An 18440-nucleotide genomic window follows, 5' to 3' on the forward strand; every position below is an offset into this window, starting at 1 on the left:
ATATAATCTAAAATATAATTTAAATATTTTATATTAGATCAGATAATTCTAACACTAATATTAGGAAATTCAGGTGTTACAACAATAAGAAAAGAAAATTACAATAAAAATGGTAAAATAGTTTGGAAAATAAATGAGTCCAGAGAGCAGCCCAGAACAGAGCTAGCTGCTTTTTTTTTTTTTCACCAGTTTCTTTCTGCTGTGATACCACTCCCTCAGCAGACCACTGCATAATTTTTTTTTTTTTTATTTAATATTAAATTAGTTTAAATGTTCACTAAAAATATTAATGAACTGTTGTAGTTTCTGTTTAGATTTCTGTTATCATTCAGGTTTATTACATTTTAAGGTAGTAAACTGAGGTTTACTATGTTTACTATATTTACTATGTTAACTATATGTGCAGTAGTAGCAGTTCAAAATGTCCCCCTCTCTCTCAACGACCTAAGTTGCCACTTTCTCCACGACTGACATTTGTACTGCAGCACAGCATGTGTTACACTATAATATCTATAGGTGGAGTTCAACTTACACTTCCATGTACAGCACATGCACAGACCATACTGTAGCCCATACTAGAATGAATATAATGCTTAGAAACTGAAGCTAAAGGTTTGCTGTAAACTGATTTATTTGTGAATGTCTTGTTACATTAATAATTTGGAAATTTTTGCTTGACTTTGTGGGGACAATCTGCCAACCCTGTTTCCTTAATATGCATGGCTAAGAATATACTTTGTCTATGAAAAACATCAGAGTTGATTGTTTTTCTCCTCATTATGCATTTTCATTATGCATTTACATTCCCCCTCTCCTCTGATGATGCAAGCAAAGTTCTGCTGTCTACTCTAACGACACAATTGAAAGAGTAGCTCATTTTTTTATTGACCAACGGTTGTTATATTGTGAAGTCAAGTAGGCAAATTAAAGCCCGAAACATAGTTCACACAAGTATACTCAGAAGCAAATTACAACAGCTGGTACAATGCTCCTTCCTGGTAAAAGTCAACAGCCAGTCTTGTGGGCCATTGCAAGGGCTCAAGCTCAGTTCACAGGGGTCGATATAAGTCCCGTGAAGCACAGAACATTTCCAGGTTGTTTTGAGAGAAAGTTAACCCAAACAGAAGGGGCCAGGTTAATTTGTCGTTTGATGCTACTAAACCCCCAGGTACAGCTTTTGCTTGCGTTGTGTAGGATTTTTAGGATTTCAAGAATGTGACAACACAGGAAACCAGTCTCACATAGCTGACGCATCTGCATTTATGTACTGCATTAGCATGAATGTTGTTTCATTGCTTCATTTACTAGTTTAATACAAAACAAAAACTCGCATGGTTCTCATTTTCATTGAGCAATCTACAGTAAAAGTATCCCTGGTGTAACTTAATTTACTCCGGTTCTCAGATAGTTAGTTGACATCCAGGCTTGGTTCGCACAAGAAACCAATCAGTTTATTAGACAACCAAATCACCTTTGCTAATGAAAGCACAGGAAAAAAAATTGCAGAACAATAAGGTTTTGTTGCAATTTAAAAAAGAAACATCAGTTGTATGTAATTATTTCAGCTTCAGAAAAAGATGTTGAGCAAACCCTGGTTCATGTTTTCTGCATTTTTTCATATCGCATTATGTATCACAAAAAAGAAATTTTATTCCCCAATAGGCCTTATAGCAGCACATTTTGAAAGTTTCTTTACCCAGACCTCCTTGTCACAGGTACTCTGAACATACCCAGCTGCAGTCGCGGCAGCGGACTGCACAGGAAGCCATTCAAAACAAGATGGCTGACTTGGACCAGTGGATCTCGCAGTACCAGACAGCGTTCTCCAACCTGGAGGCCACCCAGCTGGCCAGCCTGCTGCAGGACATCAGCAACCCCATAGATCTTGGTTGGGCCTACTGGAAATGATGCAAGGATATATAAATTACCTGGTAAAAAAAAAAAAGAAAAAAAAAAGTCTTACATCTTGTTACTGGTTGTCCGGTCTTCCAGGTCCTCCTAGCTATGTACCAGCTACAGCCTTTCTGCAGAATGCAGGCCAGGCCCACCTGATCAGCCAGTGTGAGAGCCTGGAGGCGGAGATGAACTCCTTGTTGCAGCAGCGACGTGCAGCACTTCGTGGATGCCTGGAGCAGCTGCACAGCTATGCTACTGTTGCTTTGCTTTACCCACGTGCTACCCTGCTACTCCATAGGGCACACCAGTGGAAGGCCTGGTTGGAGGAGCTACTACAAGATATGACAGCAGAGCGATGCCAACACATCTATAGACAGTAAGGGCCTACATTGTGTTTTTTCTGGGTGTTTACGTAATACATATTTTAGCAGGCTTATTGTTAAGTCATGAAATCTGTCCACCTAAAACTCTCCCTGGCAATGCTCCTATGACATGAGCTGTTGACAAAACACCAAATGGAGAAGTGGAGGTATTTGGTTTTGTTCCATCAGAGCTTTGCATTCTGTTTAAAAATAGTGAACTGCTGAAAACATTTGGGCCTTCACCCGTAAGCCCAGTCTGGTATCAACTATGCTCCGACATGGCATTCTTCAAAATAGTGTTGTCCTGGTTACTGAGGATAAACTGCAGACCTAATATATTAGGCCATTTTTGTTAGCAACATTTTGTCATGTTTATGTTGTTGTTGTTGCACTGTCCTGGAACTTATTATGCCCACAGTTAAACTGTTTGCCACTTTCTTTACAGATATGAGGTGCTTTTTGCCCCGCAGCCACCTGCAGCTTCCAGCCAGTTCTTGTCCAGTGTGGAGTTGACTATGCAACATCAAGCAGCTGACATCAATGAGCGTGTGATGCACCAAGCAGAGAGACTGAAGTCTGAGGGCACAACTGCAACAGCCTGCGAGGAGCAGCTGCAAGAGATTGAGCACTGCATTACAGTCTTCCTTCAGGAAAATGGAGAGCCAGGATCTCTCAGCCTGGCAGGAATCATCACCTCTGCCCTCTGCACACTCTGCAGGTTTAACACATCTTTTTTGTTTTTTTCAATGAAATGTTTGTCCAGTGAGACTAATAGTAAATAATAGTGTGCAACTGTTTTGATTCATATTTATGTCTGAAACCTGTATATACCATAAGTACATATAATTCTGCTTTTTTTTTTTAAATGTGCTGTTTCTCAAAAGTGGGAGATCTGAGAAAATTAGAAGATAAACGTTATTAATCCCCAAAGAAAAACTCAACAAATGGGGAATGGTACAGAGTAAAGTGCAAGTAAATATGGTACAAAGTAAAGTGCAAGTAAATACAGAGCTAGATTTCTATTTTCCCCCCAGGCGGAACTTGGTGATGGAAGGGGCAGCAGCTAGTGCAGGAGAGCAGCTAGTAGACTTAACATCTCGTGATGGGGCATGGTTTTTAGAAGAACTTTGTAGTATGATTGGAAATGTCAGTACCCTGACAACGCTGCTGCAGCGCTGCCCATTGCTGCCCCATGACCTGGAGCTGCCTGCACCTTCAGCTACTACTCAGACTGTGTACTTGGCCAACGCTGTATATACCTGCTTGCAGGTAGGTGCAGACACTGTGAAATCAACCACTTATGGCTATTTACTATTCTGTGGATGAAATTGAAAGGTTTCTTCTATTTTTACTTATATGGGACTGTAATGTGCCAGTACACTCCACTGGAAAAATGCTAAAAAAAAAAAAAAATTCAGATGTTGATGTGTTTCTTTGTTCTCTTTAGGAGCTGAACACCAACTTTCGGCAGATCATCTTTCCAGAGGCACTGCGCTGTATGGTGAAAGGAGAGCCCACCCTGGAGTCCATGTTAGCAGAGCTGGAGCAGCTGGTGGAACAGAGCTCTGATGGTCTTGGCCTACAGGGCTTGGTAGACAGTCTACAGGCCAACACGGGCCTGGACCATGATGGGCACAACCATTGTCTCCACATTACCAGGTTGCTATGGATGTGAATTGAGTTGTGTGAATGCAGCATTGGCTTAGATGTTGGTCTGACGTATGAAAAACATTCTCCCTGTTCTCAGGGTGCTTCGTGCTCAGTACTCTGAATTGATCCAACCTCGGAGCTTGGATGGACCGGATCAGGAGACACCAAAGATGTCTTCTGGTCAAATGTTACTCGTGGCCTTTGATGGCATGTTTGCGCAGCTAGAGACAGCCTTTGGGCACCTCACAGAGAAGGTATCATGGGAATTTTTTTGTTTGTTTTCTTATAATAGGCTGTAAATGGCATACCACAATAAGTTCTTCCCTGTGTTTAATGGTGTTTTTGTTTTTTTGTGGCTGCGGTTATTCATGGTTGAGTTAACACACTCCAACACATAAGTATGTTGCTGGGAGCGACAGTCGGCTGATATTTACTCACCAATGACTCACACTGTCTGCAATCAAAAAATAAGTTGTGTGCATTCATCGCTGAACTTCACGACTTCTCAACCTCTGTAAAAAAAAAAAAAAAAAAAAAAAAAAAAAAAAGTTAGCTGAAGACAAAAATACCTTAAAACTTTCTAATCAACATGCCAACTACGAAGTAACATTAGTAATATTTACGTGCAAAAATATTGATTACAGGTAGTGTTTGACAGGAGATGTTTCAACCCATTCCTTAAAGGTATTGAGTACCAATAACCAGCACTATTTAGGTGAAAAAAGTTTTGTACTATTTACAATTTTAAGCCCTGCACACTACTATCTACCCTCTACTGACAGTGTGTAAATTAATCCCAATTGCCATGCCGTGTATGTACCATGTTTTTGCTACATTGTGGGGACTGAAACCATGTTAGGATTCCAGGGCCCATATTCACAAAGCTTTATAACCCTAAAAGTTGCTCTTAGTTACGAAATTCTAAGACAATTCTTAGAATTAGTATATAAAAATAATTTTCCCTTAAATTTAGGACTAAATCTTAGTAAAGATAAATATGATTCATGGAACATCTTAGCCCTAAAAAGGTAAAAATTAAGAGAGGACATTTAAGAGGCTTAAGGACAAAATGGCCGAAAGAAGAAATATTCTCCAAACACTGAGCAATCGTGAGTTAATTAATTAAATGCTACAGGTTGGACCGCGATGGGATAATGTTTGTGGTTGAACTTATTAGAGATGCGCTCACATCTCCCACACAACGTAGTAATGTCATAATGCCACAAATGAAAGTGATTACAACACTGAGGTATTTGGCAACTAGATAAATGCAGCAGTGCAGTAGTGATGACTTGTGTTTGTCACAACCTTCCATCAGCAGAGTGATCACACAAACTACTGAAATGCTTTCGCAGCCTCATATAGTGACATAGAAATCTTCTGGTTTCCCAGTCTCTTCTGTCCAGTTTAGTTTTCTTGTTCTTTTACTTCCTTCCATCTCTCTTGGATTGTTGGCTACATGCCATCCATAAGTGCAACTTAAACAGACTGTCCTGCAATCATTTAAATTGGTAAAAGGTTAGCCATTTGGCTCCCATCAATCTCAAATGGATTACAAGTAATAACATCAGTATGGTAAATAAATGTAAACACTTAAATATAGTAACTACTGCGTGGAAATTGGTAGACACATTTTCAACATTTGGCTGTTTTAATTTGAATTAACTTGAAGATATTTAGCCTACAGAAACTTTGCATAAAGTAGCCTGTATTCATGATTAATCAATTTCTTAATACAAACATTTTATGATTTCACTGTCCATTCTATTATCATATATTCTATTTTCACAAAGAGCGCATTTTAAGACCTTTACAGATAGGTTTTTTATCAGCCAATCACAGTCTTTGAAATACTGCGTCATCCCTAGCAACAGGGTCAACCACACCTCCTCACTGAGATAAAGGTTTTTGTACTTTCCTTACTCAGAGCTGCTCTGAGAAGGTTCCTAAATCACTTTTAGTCTAGGACTTTTAGTCTAGGACTTAAGATAGGAGCTCTCTGAGAGAAGCTTTGTAAATATGGACCCAGGTATTCACATCTACAACAATCAACTTTAAAGAGGTGACATGTTTTAAAGTGGAGGTTATGGCTAGGTTTAAACAGGTAGTGTTTATAGTTGAGGTCAGGACAGGAAATGAATATAAGTTAATATCATGTCCTTTTCAGAAATGGAAAGTGGTGTGAATTGGCATTGATTGCGAAGTGCTTTGTGCGCACTTAACTGTATACAGAAACACTGTATAGCTGCAAATTCATTTACCATTTAACTCTCCTCAGCTCCAAGTCAGACTGCATCTGAAATAGTGGCTGCCGGACTGAAATGTTGTGTTCCTTTGCACAGAGTGGGGACCAAGGCAGGACAAAAAAACAGGGTTAACATCAGTTTGGCTTTTTCAGATGGAGAGTATTAAACACAGTGAAAGGACTTGAGGACTTTTTGATGTGTTAACATTTAAGCTAATGTTTGTTCTGATAACATTAACCTAGCATGATGTTGATTTTACCCTTCTGGCTTTGTACAGTTTGCTTTTGGAAACAGGATGGAATAGGAGAAGTGAAGAGCAGAAAGCAGTGATTTATAGTGTGTTTGGTTTGAGCCTGACTGAAAGGAAATATAGTAAAGTACATTTAAAGCCAGTGTCTTTGTCATATTGAAATTCTTTCGTGACACTATTGCAAATCCAGGGTGATCTAAAACTGGCCTATGTACATAGATGCACTTTTTCTTGAGCCATTGGTCAGCATCCTTTGACAGTGTTATATTCTGGCTGAGTAAAGGTTATGGGTATGGCTGCCAGTGTTAAAAAGAAAACTCTCTTCTTACCTAGTATACCTCTGCTCCTTATTATCCTTAGCTAAGTTCTTTGGAGGTACCATCTGCATGGAGGAAGGTGGATGTTCTTAGGGAGGCTCGGACCACACAGCTCCACTTCTTTGATAACCTGAATCAGCGACAACTGATGGAAGACATATTCTTCCTCAAAAGACTGCAGACTATCAGGGATTTCTTCAAGCTGTGTTGCTCCTTTGCTCAGACGCTGTCTGGTAAGTGCTCATCACTGCTGCATAAAAATGTAGGTTTTTTTCAACCACCCATTCACAGTGACTGACCGATCACCAGCCACTTGTAAGTGCAGCGCAGTCAGGCAGGACTTCAACAATATATTAATATTGTTAATCTTTTCAAATGGTATTAAATGTGTACAGGAGTGTCTAGAAGTGTTTACCAGGTAGAGAAAATTAAGCTTCTCAGCTTGCTATCTGACTGTGTGACAAATGTGTCCAGGTACTTGTCCCCCAGCTGAGGACCTGTTGCCTACAAATGGACCAGTTGGTTTGGGGAAGCCACTGTACCGACGGCCAAGTGCAGCAAGCTCTAGCGTGGTGGTGGTCAGTGAAGAACAGATGACCCGCCCCATCAAGGCCTTCACAGCGGAGTTTGTTAGGCAGATGCTCATGGGTCTCCCTAGCCAAGCTCTTGGTCTGGCCATATGCAGCACCCTGTCTGCTCTTGGTCTAGATGTTGTCATCCAGGTGGAGGCAAAAGACTTTGGTGCAGAAAGCAAGGTACAACCAGTGTGGGTGTGTTTGCCTATTATTGCTCACACTGTGGGGACCAGGCGCCATGTTAATAAAGATTAATAAGATGTTGGTAAAGAGTCATAACTTAGCCTAAAAACTTTTAGGTTCTAACTTAAGGGTGATTTAGGACCAATCTTGGAGCAACTCTGAACAAGGAAAAGACAAAACCACTTATCTCACTGTGCAGGTGGGGCTTACCCCGTTATGTGAGACGCATCCTTTTAAAGACTGGTTGTCAACAAAAATAAACACACTTTCACACACAGAAACAAAAGCGCATGATATATTATAGCCTTCACTTTGAAAAAAACAGGACTCTTTTTTGTATATTTTACCCTAATCACCCTATTTAAAAGTAACTAGGTGGAAATGCCCCTGTTGTTTATTGTCTTATTGTCTGCAATGAAGACATGATTAATGCTGTGGTACCTCTTCCTATTTACATGAACCTCTTCGGGAGGGGAGGGGAAAGGAAAGGACACTGGTGCATGAATGGAAGTCTTCAAGCAGTCTAGGCCTATAGCAGCATAACTAAGGGATGGTTCCTGAGCCAACCCCGACTATAAGCTTTGTCATAAAGAAAAGTTTGAAGTGTAGCTTTAAAAGTATAGAGTGTCTGCCTCCTGAACCCAGACTGGGAGATGGTTCCACAGGAAAGTAGCTTGATAGCTAAAGGCTCTGCCTCCCATTCTGCTTTAAAGGAGGCAGAGGAATAACTAAACATGTCACACCGAGAGGGCGAGGGGGAAGGATAGGCCATTACTAGCAACTAGCTAAGCTAACTGGTAGCCTAGCGAACATAAAGTAATAAGTCTGGAATTAGCAAGTACTGAACAAAAAAATGGTACCTGGCTAGTACAAGAGTTTGTTATGATTTAGAAGTTACGTTGTGCAAAGAATCTAGTAAGTTTTTAGATGAGTTAGGCTAGAGCTAATCCATAAACAAGCTGTACTCATGAATATATACGTACTGCACCACATAACAGTCGACATCTGACCTATGACCTATGTCTGTTCTGACTGAAGGTGTCTCTGGATGAGCTTTGTAAGAAGGCAATGGATCAGAATGTGGCATCAGGCCGGGTATCTCAGTTGCTGTTGAACAGAGCTACAGTGCTGGCATCGTCCTATGACACGGCCTGGAAAAAAGTGGACTTGTTGAGAAGGTTGGACGCCAACCTGGAGGCCACCAAGGCAAGCCTGCAGAGGAACCAGCTGCACATTGCCATGTTCCAGGTAGACTGAAAGACTGAAATAACTTTAAATGCATAATGTTACAATTTACCATCATGGACAATATTGATCGCTTGCACTATTTGTATTGATTATAAGGTTAATTTCTTTTTAGTTATCAGTCTAGGTGCAAAATTGTATTTGAGTTGAAAGCTCAGTTTAGCCCTGTGTATTTTTTATTTATTTTTGTTTTTGCTTTTTGTTTTTTGTTCACTTCCAGTGGCAGCATGAGGATGTTCTGAATCCTAATAATCAGCCCCTAAGTGTCAGCATTCCTCCTCGCTCCATCATTCTCAGCAACATGAAGAAAAAGCTATACAAGTTGAGTCAGGATGAGGGAGCCATTATCGCCACTCAGGTCAGTATCGTACTACAGATACCATAGTGTTTAATCCACAGTGATGAATCCAAATGTTCTCATCAAGATATGGTGTCATACTAGAATTTTCAGGAAAATACCATTTTTGATCATATGGTTTGCTGGGGAATTTTGCTTTTATTGTCAAATTACATTATTCCTTACATTAGCATTACCTTGCATTCAAACCATTTCTCTTCGGACAAAATCTGAACTCTCTATTCAGCTCCACCTCTGTCCAATCACAACTGGTTTCTTCTTTCAAAACAGAAAGATTATGTAGCCCACCTAATTGTCTACATTGGACTATGGTGATATCCTTTGAGACAAACAACCTCACACCCTCACTCTTATGAGAAATTTAGTCACCAATCAACCTAACCTGTTTTTGGACTGTGGGAGGAAACCAGAGTACCTGGAGAAAACCCACACAAGCACAGGGAGAACATGCAGACTCCGCACAGAAAGGCCCCTGCCAGGTTTCAAACCAGGAGCCTTTTTACCATGAAACAGTGCTTCTCTAGCTTCTATCTATGTAAAATAGTTTTCACTCACCGAAATGCTGCTGTTCTTAGTATAGATGGAGCTTTGAAGAAATTAGACCAGGTGCCTTGTTTATAAAGCACTTCAAAATCCATGTCAAAGTTTATAAACTCACAAGCATAAAAAAAAACAAGAGACTTATTCTATTTTCAAAACTATAAGTCACAGTAAAAATTCACTTGTATATACTGACTATAGTATATACTGACTATAAGTCACTTGTCCTTTGACTTATACAGCGAAACAACTTATGTATATATTTACAGTAAATTTGTCAAGTTGTCACTAGTATTAGATGACGGTCTTGACACAATTGAAGTTAAAATTGTATCGCTGAAAAAGTAAAAACGTTTGTATTTGTGCTAAACTCTAACTCCTAGTGTAACACAAGTGAACATGCTGCCCAAAAGAAAGAACTATACTGCAGACTTCAAATTGCAGTTAAAGTCTGCAACTAAAACATACTGTGGAGTGGTAGTCACCATTTAGGCAATCTGAGAGAGCAGGAGGAGATGCTTTTATATCTCCCCTCACCCTGATATTGGTGCAGTTGTTTGTTAGCTGACACGGATGCATAAATTTCGTGATGCACTTGCTTGTTGTTATGCCTAGCCTACGTTCTTCATAGGCTAATTTAGATTATAATTAGTATAATTAAAAATGCAACTTACACCCCGAAGTGACTTTTTTTTTTTTTTTTTTTTTTTTCTTGAACGGGGCTTTTTTTGTTAAAAGCAACTTATACTCGTGTAACTTATAGCCCAGAAAATCTGCTCATTGATTTAACCCACAGACACTCTTCTATACAAATTTCCATTTTTAAATATGTGCACACTGATGAGGCTCACATTTGACCAAAAACACTACCACAATTGTGTATGTGATGTTTTGTTTTTGAAATTTGTTCTCATGTCTCGCTTTCAAGAGATCTTGATCTCAGTGACCTTTCCTAAATATATAAAACTTTTGTGAATCTGTAAGATTTAATTTACACATTTCAAATAAAATATTCAGATATCTGTATCTTCTGTTGTTTGACTGCTGTGTTCTTAGGAGAAGCTATCAGCACTTGAGGCTAGCATCGAACAACGTCTGAAGTGGGCTGGTGGAGCCAACCCTGCATTGGCCCCCGTCCTGCAGGACTTTGAGATGACCATCAGGGAGAGACGTGCTGTGGTGGCCAGAGAGAACCAGCTTACCAGCCAGGTACCACGCTGCCATGTTAATGATCACGGTCCATTTGTAAAACTTCAGTGACTGAAGATTATCTTAGCAGCAACAGTACTTGATAGATGACCACTGTTAAAGGAAATGACAAGCTTTCTTTGTCCAGGTCACCTTTTTGTGCTCTACCATCCTGAACTTTGAAGGCCTTCGGACCCGATCCCCTGAGGCTCACAACATGGATACAGCACTATTTGAACTGCTGAAGCGCTGCCAGCAAACGTGTTCCTATGCTGCACAGTTTAGCAGCACAGTGTCTCCACTGGAACTCCAGCTACTGCACAGACTGGTAGGGTTGACTTCGGCCTCCTAACTCTGAAGTTTTTAATCCTGTTCATAAGGGGGGCAGTCATGGCCTAATATATAGAGAGTCGGACTTGTAACCCGAAAGTTGCGGGTCCGAACTTAAAAGTGTGAACTTTGTGCTTTGCTAAATTTTACACAGATAAAGCAAAAACTCTTAATTATCTTTTAGCATAGCTTAAAATCGTCTTTTTGTCATATTTCATCAGTTTTCCAAATCAGGTTTTTTAAGGGGCCCAGCAGATATGTTACATTTTGGGCTACTCGACAAACACATTATATATGCTTGAGCTCTAAAATATCCATAGGCTCTTGGAAACGCATTAAATATGTCCATCCTTGTGCACATGCACAAGACAAAGACAAGCAAAACATTGACTCACTTTAAAGAAGAATGCCCCATAACTCTGGTACAGGTAAACAAAAAATGCAGTGTATCTAAGCTTTTTGTTGATCATTACAGAGTCCAATGCTGGACTTGCCAATAGGCAGTTCTGATTGGCTGAGCTGTGCCAAGAGACAACTGGAGGAGGAGCTGACTGTTGAGCGGAGGACACAGGAAGAGCGAGAGCAGCAGCTGGAGTCCTGTGGAGAGACACTGCAGCTCCTAATCGACTCCATTAAAACTATTCTGTCCAACCACAACCGCCAACTGGCTGATGTCAAGCACCTGCTGAGAGCTATGGCTAAAGTATTTCACACATACAAGATGTTTCATACATTTTCTAAAAAATGTAAAATGTGTTTTGTCTTTGTGTATGTCTGTATAGTGCAGAAAAACACATTTAGAATTAAATTCAGTGTTCATTTGGCAAGGCTGGCCACTGTGCCAACACAACCTCCGGTCCCCCAAAAAAGAAAGGCACAAAGCAATAGAATTAATTTAATTTACAGTATATGCGCACTTGTTCCATTTCAGTGGTGCATGGGCTTCTTGTATGTGTTTCAACACTCTGCACGACAACTCTGCTCTGCTGTCTCTGCCAAGGTCATGGCTTGTCCATGCTTCACATACTCAGAGCAAAGTAGAGGAGACAGGCTGAGTGAGAGAAACTAGAGTGGAAGAAGTTTTTATGTACACAAAAAATGGATAAACATCTACATTACATTTATAATCCCCATCCCCTTTTAGTTCAGTCAGTTCAAATAGTTATTACATATATGATACATGCCTTCTTTTTGTATGCAGGTGAGTTCTAGCCTCACCTGTGAGTCTATTACAGCTGTGGTTACCTAGTTTTCATCTGGAATTTAATTCTATCAGGATGAGGAGGCAGCATTGGCAGATGGTGAAGAGGTGCCATATGAGGGCAGCGTGCGTCATTTCCTGTTGGAATACAAAGCATGGCAGGACAACATCCAGCTGGTCTTATTCACTGTGATCCAGGCCAGTGGCCAGCCTCACAACCAGGAGCAGCTTGAACTGCTGGAAGAGATTACAGCTACCCTGAAGGAACTGCACTCCCAGAGCCAGAGGTACGCTCAACTGCAAACATATACAGTGGGTACGGAAAGTTTTCAGACCCCTTTAAATTTTTCACTCTTTGTGTCATTGCAGCCATTTGCCAAAATCAAAAAAGTTCATTTTATTTCTCATTAATGTACACTCAGCACCCCATCTTGACAGAAAAAAACAGAAATGTAGACATTTTTGCAAATTTATTAAAAAAGAAAAACTGAAATATCACATGGTCATAAGTATTCAGACCCTGTGCTCAGTATTGAGTAGAAGCACCCTTTTGAGCTAGTACAGCCATGAGTCTTCTTGGGAATGATGCAACAAGTTTTTCACACCTGGATTTGGGGATCCTCTGCCATTATTCCTTGCAGATCCTCTCCAGTTCTGTCAGGTTGGATGGTGAACGTTGGTGGACAGCCATTTTCAGGTCTCTCCAGAGATGCTCAATTGGGTTTAGGTCAGGGCTCTGGCTGGGCCAGTCAAGAACGGTCACAGAGTTGTTCCGAAGCCACTCCTTTGTTATTTTAGCTGTGTGCTTAGGGTCATTGTCCTGTTGAAAGGTGAATCTTCGGCCCAGTCTGAGGTCCTGACCACTCTGGAAGAGGTTTTCTTCCAGGATATCTCTGTACTTGGCAGCATTCATCTTTCTTTCAATTGCAACCAGTCATCCTGTCCCTGCAGCTGAAAAACACCCCCACAACATGATGCTCCCACCACCATGTTTCACTGTAGGGATTGTATTGGGCAGGTGATGAGCAGTGCCTGGTTTTCTCCACACATACCGCTTAGAATTAACGCCAAAAAGTTCAATCTTGGTCTCATCAGACCAGAGAATCTTATTTCTCATAGTCTGGGAGTCCTTCATGTGTCTTTTGGCAAACTCTATGCGGGCTTTCATGTGTCTTGCACTGAGGAGAGGCTTCCGTCGGGCCACTCTGCCATAAAGCCCCGACTGGTGGAGGGCTGCAGTGATAGTTGACTTTGTGGAACTTTCTCCCATCTCCCTACTGCATCTCTGGAGCTCAGCCACAGTGATCTTTGGGTTCTTCTTTACCTCTCTCACCAAGGCTCTTCTCCCACGATTGCTCAGTTTGGCTGGACGGCCAGGTCTAGGAAGAGTTCTGGTCATCCCAAACTTTTTCCATTTGAGGATTATGGAGGCCACTGTGCTCTTAGGAACCTTGAGTGCTGCAGAAATTCTTTTGTAACCTTGGCCAGATCTGTGCCTTGCCACAATTCTGTCTCTGAGCTCCTTGGGCAGTTCCTTCGACCTCATGATTCTCATTTGCTCTGACATGCACTGTGAGCTGTAAGGTCTTATATAGACAGGTGTGTGCCTTTCCTAATCAAGTCCAATCAGTTTAATTAAACACAGCTGGACTCCAATGAAGGAGCAGAACCATCTCAAGGAGGATCAGAAGAAATGGACAGCATGTGAGTTAAATATGAGTGTCACTGCAAAGGGTCTGAATACTTATGACCATGTGATATTTCAGTTTTTCTTTTTTAATAAATTTGCAAAAATGTCTACATTTCTGTTTTTTTCTGTCAAGATGGGGTGCTGAGTGTACATTAATGAGAAATAAAATGAACTTTTTTGATTTTGGCAAATGGCTGCAATGACACAAAGAGTGAAAAATTTAAAGGGGTCTGAATACTTTCTGTACCCACTGTATATTCTCATACACACTTTTCGTTTCCCTGTATTAATCCTCTGTGTGTATCACTGTAGTGTATATAATGGCCTGGTGGGCTTTGCCTCCCCCCTGGTGACAGACCGAAACACTGAATGTGCCAGTCCTGTTTCTGCAGCTCAGGCAAGCTTTGCAGCAGGTATGAACTTACAGGAATATATACAATTTCCTTCTCTTTATCATCTTCATATGTGGTTGTAAAGACATTGCAGCTGCATTCAGACAACATGAGAGAGGAGGTGGGCATGCTGCTTCTTCCCCCAACCCCCTCTTCAAGGATGTTTTCACTAAAAGCGACTAATACTCTGGTGCAACTTTATAGTCCAGAAAATATGGAGATGCAGTTTATCTAGCTATTGACTATTACAGTGTGTCTTAACTGTTTTCTCTAAGAATGTGATTTGATTTCAGCTGTTAGATGCAGCGGAGTAAAGATCCAGCAAGACTCTATGTCCCAAAATGCACGAAAGGCTCTGCCACGTAACCTGGGAACCCCTACTGATACCCCACCGAGCACTCTGCTAATGAACAGCAAAGGCCTCAACCCCAGTCCCAAGAGGGCTGTACGAGACCCCAAAACAGGACGAGGTACTGTTTTTCACTCTTGATGAGAAAAGCTCATTGAGGTTGTTAATTTAATTCTTCACCTCTTTTACTAAACACATTAAAAAGAACAAGTTACAACAAAGTAGTAGTATTTGTGAGTTCATAGTGAAGATGAACACAGGAAACATGAGAAGGAAGGTGCGTAATATGCAACCAAGATTTACCACCTCAATAAGACCATGGGCATTGTGGTTATGTGGCATGCATTTTAAGCATTTGACCACCAGGGTACTCTAGCTCTCCCCTATACATGTGTATCATGCTTAAGATATGTCCAAATGTGACTTTAAAAATGAGATTCAAAAACAAAACACACCTGTAGAGTAAAATGTTAAACATATACATTTTGAAAGTAATCTGGCACTTCTATTGTTAGATATTATGTTTCAGTGAACAGGCTAATAGGTTATTAGTTAAATGAGGAGGCATTTTTAGGCCCATATGGAGAGCAAAAATAAGAAAACATGGTGTAATCACCATAGTGTCTCTGTTAAAAACCTAGTTTAGCCTAGTTATCTGTGCTGTGTTTAAAACACACCAGTTAGTGAAAACTAACCGTGGGTGACATGAAAATAATAAAAACATAGATAATTGAGCTATTCCCCTAAGTTATTCTCAAACTGATCCATAATGTCAGTGGCTTGGCCTAGACTTAGCAGAAAGGTAAATTGGGGTGTTGGGATGAGGCAGTGGTTTGGTGGTTTCTGCTTATCTATTTGACATTGCTTGACTGGAGTCAAAACTTGAAAGTGACAGGGGCAATGTGAATAAATGTTTAATACTGATCATGATGAAATTTCACCGCAGCTGTTCAGGAGAGGAACTCGTATGCAGTGAGTGTGTGGAAGAGGGTCAAAGCCAAGCTGGAGGGCAGAGACATTGATCCCAACAGGAGGATGAGTGCCACGGAGCAGGTAACACTCAAGACAGGCTGGCTTTTGTGGCATATTTATTCCTTTTACCTTTTCATGTAAGCTTAACTAGCCCATCTGTGTAAGCCTTTAAATGTAGCATCTATAATAGTATTTGCCTTATATTACATATATTTCTATTTTGTCTTTGTATTTTTTTGTCTTTCTTTACTAATATTGTTGTACAGTAGCCTTTTAGCACTTAACCACACACACATTTAACGGTACATATTACTGCCTACGTATGTACTAAACTTGGGAATCTTAATACCAGACCCTCTGTAGAATGAATCTTTTCCAAAACAAAATTGTGGTCTTTGTCTAATAGTGCTCATTAAGCATTGTGTGGAAATATTTCAATACTTCAATTTAATGGAATGAAATCCAGAATTTTTTTTTTTTTTTTTTTTTTTTTTTTAAGCCACACTACCACCAAAAAGCAAAATGAAAGCCAAAATATGAACCAAACCATGTCTCAAAAGTCAAGATCTGAACCAAGCATTGGATTTAGAATTATTACACCCCTAACCATTCAAGGTGTTACTCTTGTTATTGTGATAACTACAATCTCTCTGAAATCAATCAATCATTAAAGAAACGGCTCCTGCAGTTTCTCCACATATAATCACATGCAAGGCTCACAGAGCAGCTGCAGTGTTTTTCTGATCCCAAATCAGTTCAACTGTGATCTGTGGGAATGAGAAAGCAGCAGCAAGCCATAAAACCTTTCTGTCACCTGTAATTCACTGTCTGTTAGTTAATGGAGAGCTGTTAGCTAAACGGTATCTTTTTTGTGACTAAACTGCCAAAGTCTCTGATTCACTCACACTCCAGGGACCCCAGATTATTTTCACAATGATGATTTTATATATACAGCAGAATGCAACACTACAGTCTGTTTTGCTGCTGGCAAAACACTGTGTAGTCAAAGTAAATTTTGATCAGCTTTATTGTAGCCATTACTGTAAATACTGAGCCCTGATCTAAATGTGGCCTTGTGAACAAGTTAAAAATAACAGATTGTAAAACACATTTCCTGAGCGGGTGCTCTTGTTGCAGGTGGACTTTGTCATCAAGGAGGCCACAAACATGGACAACCTGGCCCAGCTGTATGAGGGCTGGACTGCCTGGGTGTGAACGCAACGCTGCTTCATGTCTTTGGTCCAGCGAAGGCTAGCAGATCCACCAGAGTCCAGCAAGTCTGGGGTGTCGGAACAGCAGCACCGGGCCACACTGGGGAGAGGAAAGGAAAAGCGGATGCTTAGTCCTGCCCTCCCATACCCCTGGGTACCCAAACTGGGGCAGCGACCTCGTAGCACTGCTACAACCACACTCCCCAACCAACAGCGTTTGGGCTAACACAACACTTAGTGGGCCTGTGTCCCACTATCCTTTCTGGGGTTTGACTGGGCAAAGCAGCACCAAATGGGGGAGGGGGGAAGGAGGGCAAAGACCTCCTCACCCTCGTCTTGGAGATGCCTTCCCCCCTCACCTGCATAGCTCACTATCAAGTTGTACCCATAAACATCACTGCATCCTGTTGGGCCAGTCAGACTCCACCTGGGGGCAGGATGAAGCAGGAAGGGAGTTGTTTCTCTCTGAAGCACACAGCCGACATGCTGTGGGTAGGACTTCACCAGGGATAAGGCTCAGGTGGATGGGGCACTTATATGGCCACACTTTTTTCCCTAATCTTTTCATCCCTGGCATTTTGATTCTGGTTGGCCAGTGGGTGACATGGTTGGGCAGTGAATGAGAACATAGGTTCAACATTCTGAAGGCTACATGAACACACCTGATACCTAAAATTTAAAAAAAAAAAAAAATTAGTGCAATCAAACTGCGCTTTGAAAAAGTATGAAGACTTTGACACATTTCTGAAGGTTTCACAGAATAAAAGATGATGTGAAATAGTTTTCTTGGGAGGGTACTTGGTACTTTTGTGTAAAACTGCAACGTCCTATTATCTGAAATATGGATGGCTCATTTGTGAGCTTACAACAGACATGTAAGGGTCAAGTCACTCAGACAATGTAGAAATCTCCTTTTGATTCTTTATCTTCAGTGTGTATTTTTTTGTCTGCATTTTACTGTGTATCTTCGGCCCCTCTTTTGAAAGAACTATAGGTGTAGGTTTCTGGCTTTTTTGACTTGTCAAAAGCTTTTGCTTGCCTCATATGTAGTCACTCCCCAGTGCTAATGCGTACATTTTATTAATCTTGACTTTCTAGTTTTACATTTTTAGTGGGAGAAGTTATGTTTTGGTGATGGTGCAAAATGTTCATTCTTAAGGCTTTTATTGGTTTTTGTTGGATGCCAAATAAACACAGTGAAATTATTTTGGTGTCAGTTTATCAATATCATTACCAGATGTAAAAAAGAATAATTGCTGTAATTTGAAAGGAAGCAACATCTTATTGCTCATGTGCATTTTGAAGTTTTTCTTTGTAATGCTGTTTTTTTTTTTTTTGTTTTTGTTTTTTTTTTTTTTCCAAAAAACAAGGGGGGGCTGATCAATACCTGGTGCAGATTTAGTCATCTTTGTTACAGCTGACACATTAAACAGGTCTTTCTGCTTACCTTAGATGTTTTTTTATTTTTTTTAAATCAATATACAC

At 40.6% G+C, this 18440-nt stretch overlaps 1 protein-coding gene across 2 annotated transcripts in view; it reads left to right on the top strand.

Annotated features, from left to right (window-relative positions):
• smg1 (SMG1 nonsense mediated mRNA decay associated PI3K related kinase) overlaps positions 1-18160 on the top strand; it is a 104930-nt gene extending 86770 nt beyond the window's left edge. The window contains exons 47-64 of one of the 2 annotated variants that reach the window (XM_026325613.1): positions 1716-1888; positions 1993-2272; positions 2704-2976; positions 3293-3527; positions 3706-3917; positions 4006-4162; positions 6765-6954; positions 7196-7476; positions 8518-8727; positions 8945-9082; positions 10679-10831; positions 10959-11138; positions 11616-11843; positions 12417-12628; positions 14344-14444; positions 14717-14893; positions 15719-15825; positions 16882-16959. In XM_026325613.1, the coding sequence (XP_026181398.1) occupies positions 1716-1888; positions 1993-2272; positions 2704-2976; positions 3293-3527; positions 3706-3917; positions 4006-4162; positions 6765-6954; positions 7196-7476; positions 8518-8727; positions 8945-9082; positions 10679-10831; positions 10959-11138; positions 11616-11843; positions 12417-12628; positions 14344-14444; positions 14717-14893; positions 15719-15825; positions 16882-16959 (3385 nt within the window). Of the gene's footprint in view, positions 1-1715; positions 1889-1992; positions 2273-2703; positions 2977-3292; positions 3528-3705; positions 3918-4005; positions 4163-6764; positions 6955-7195; positions 7477-8517; positions 8728-8944; positions 9083-10678; positions 10832-10958; positions 11139-11615; positions 11844-12416; positions 12629-14343; positions 14445-14716; positions 14894-15718; positions 15826-16881 lie in introns of both variants that reach the window. The other variant, XM_026325610.1, reaches the window with a different exon arrangement.
• Positions 18161-18440: the final 280 nt, after the last annotated feature.

Source organism: Mastacembelus armatus, chromosome 8 (genome assembly GCF_900324485.2).
Source record: "Mastacembelus armatus chromosome 8, fMasArm1.2, whole genome shotgun sequence".
In the NCBI taxonomy this organism is placed as follows: domain Eukaryota; kingdom Metazoa; phylum Chordata; class Actinopteri; order Synbranchiformes; family Mastacembelidae; genus Mastacembelus; species Mastacembelus armatus.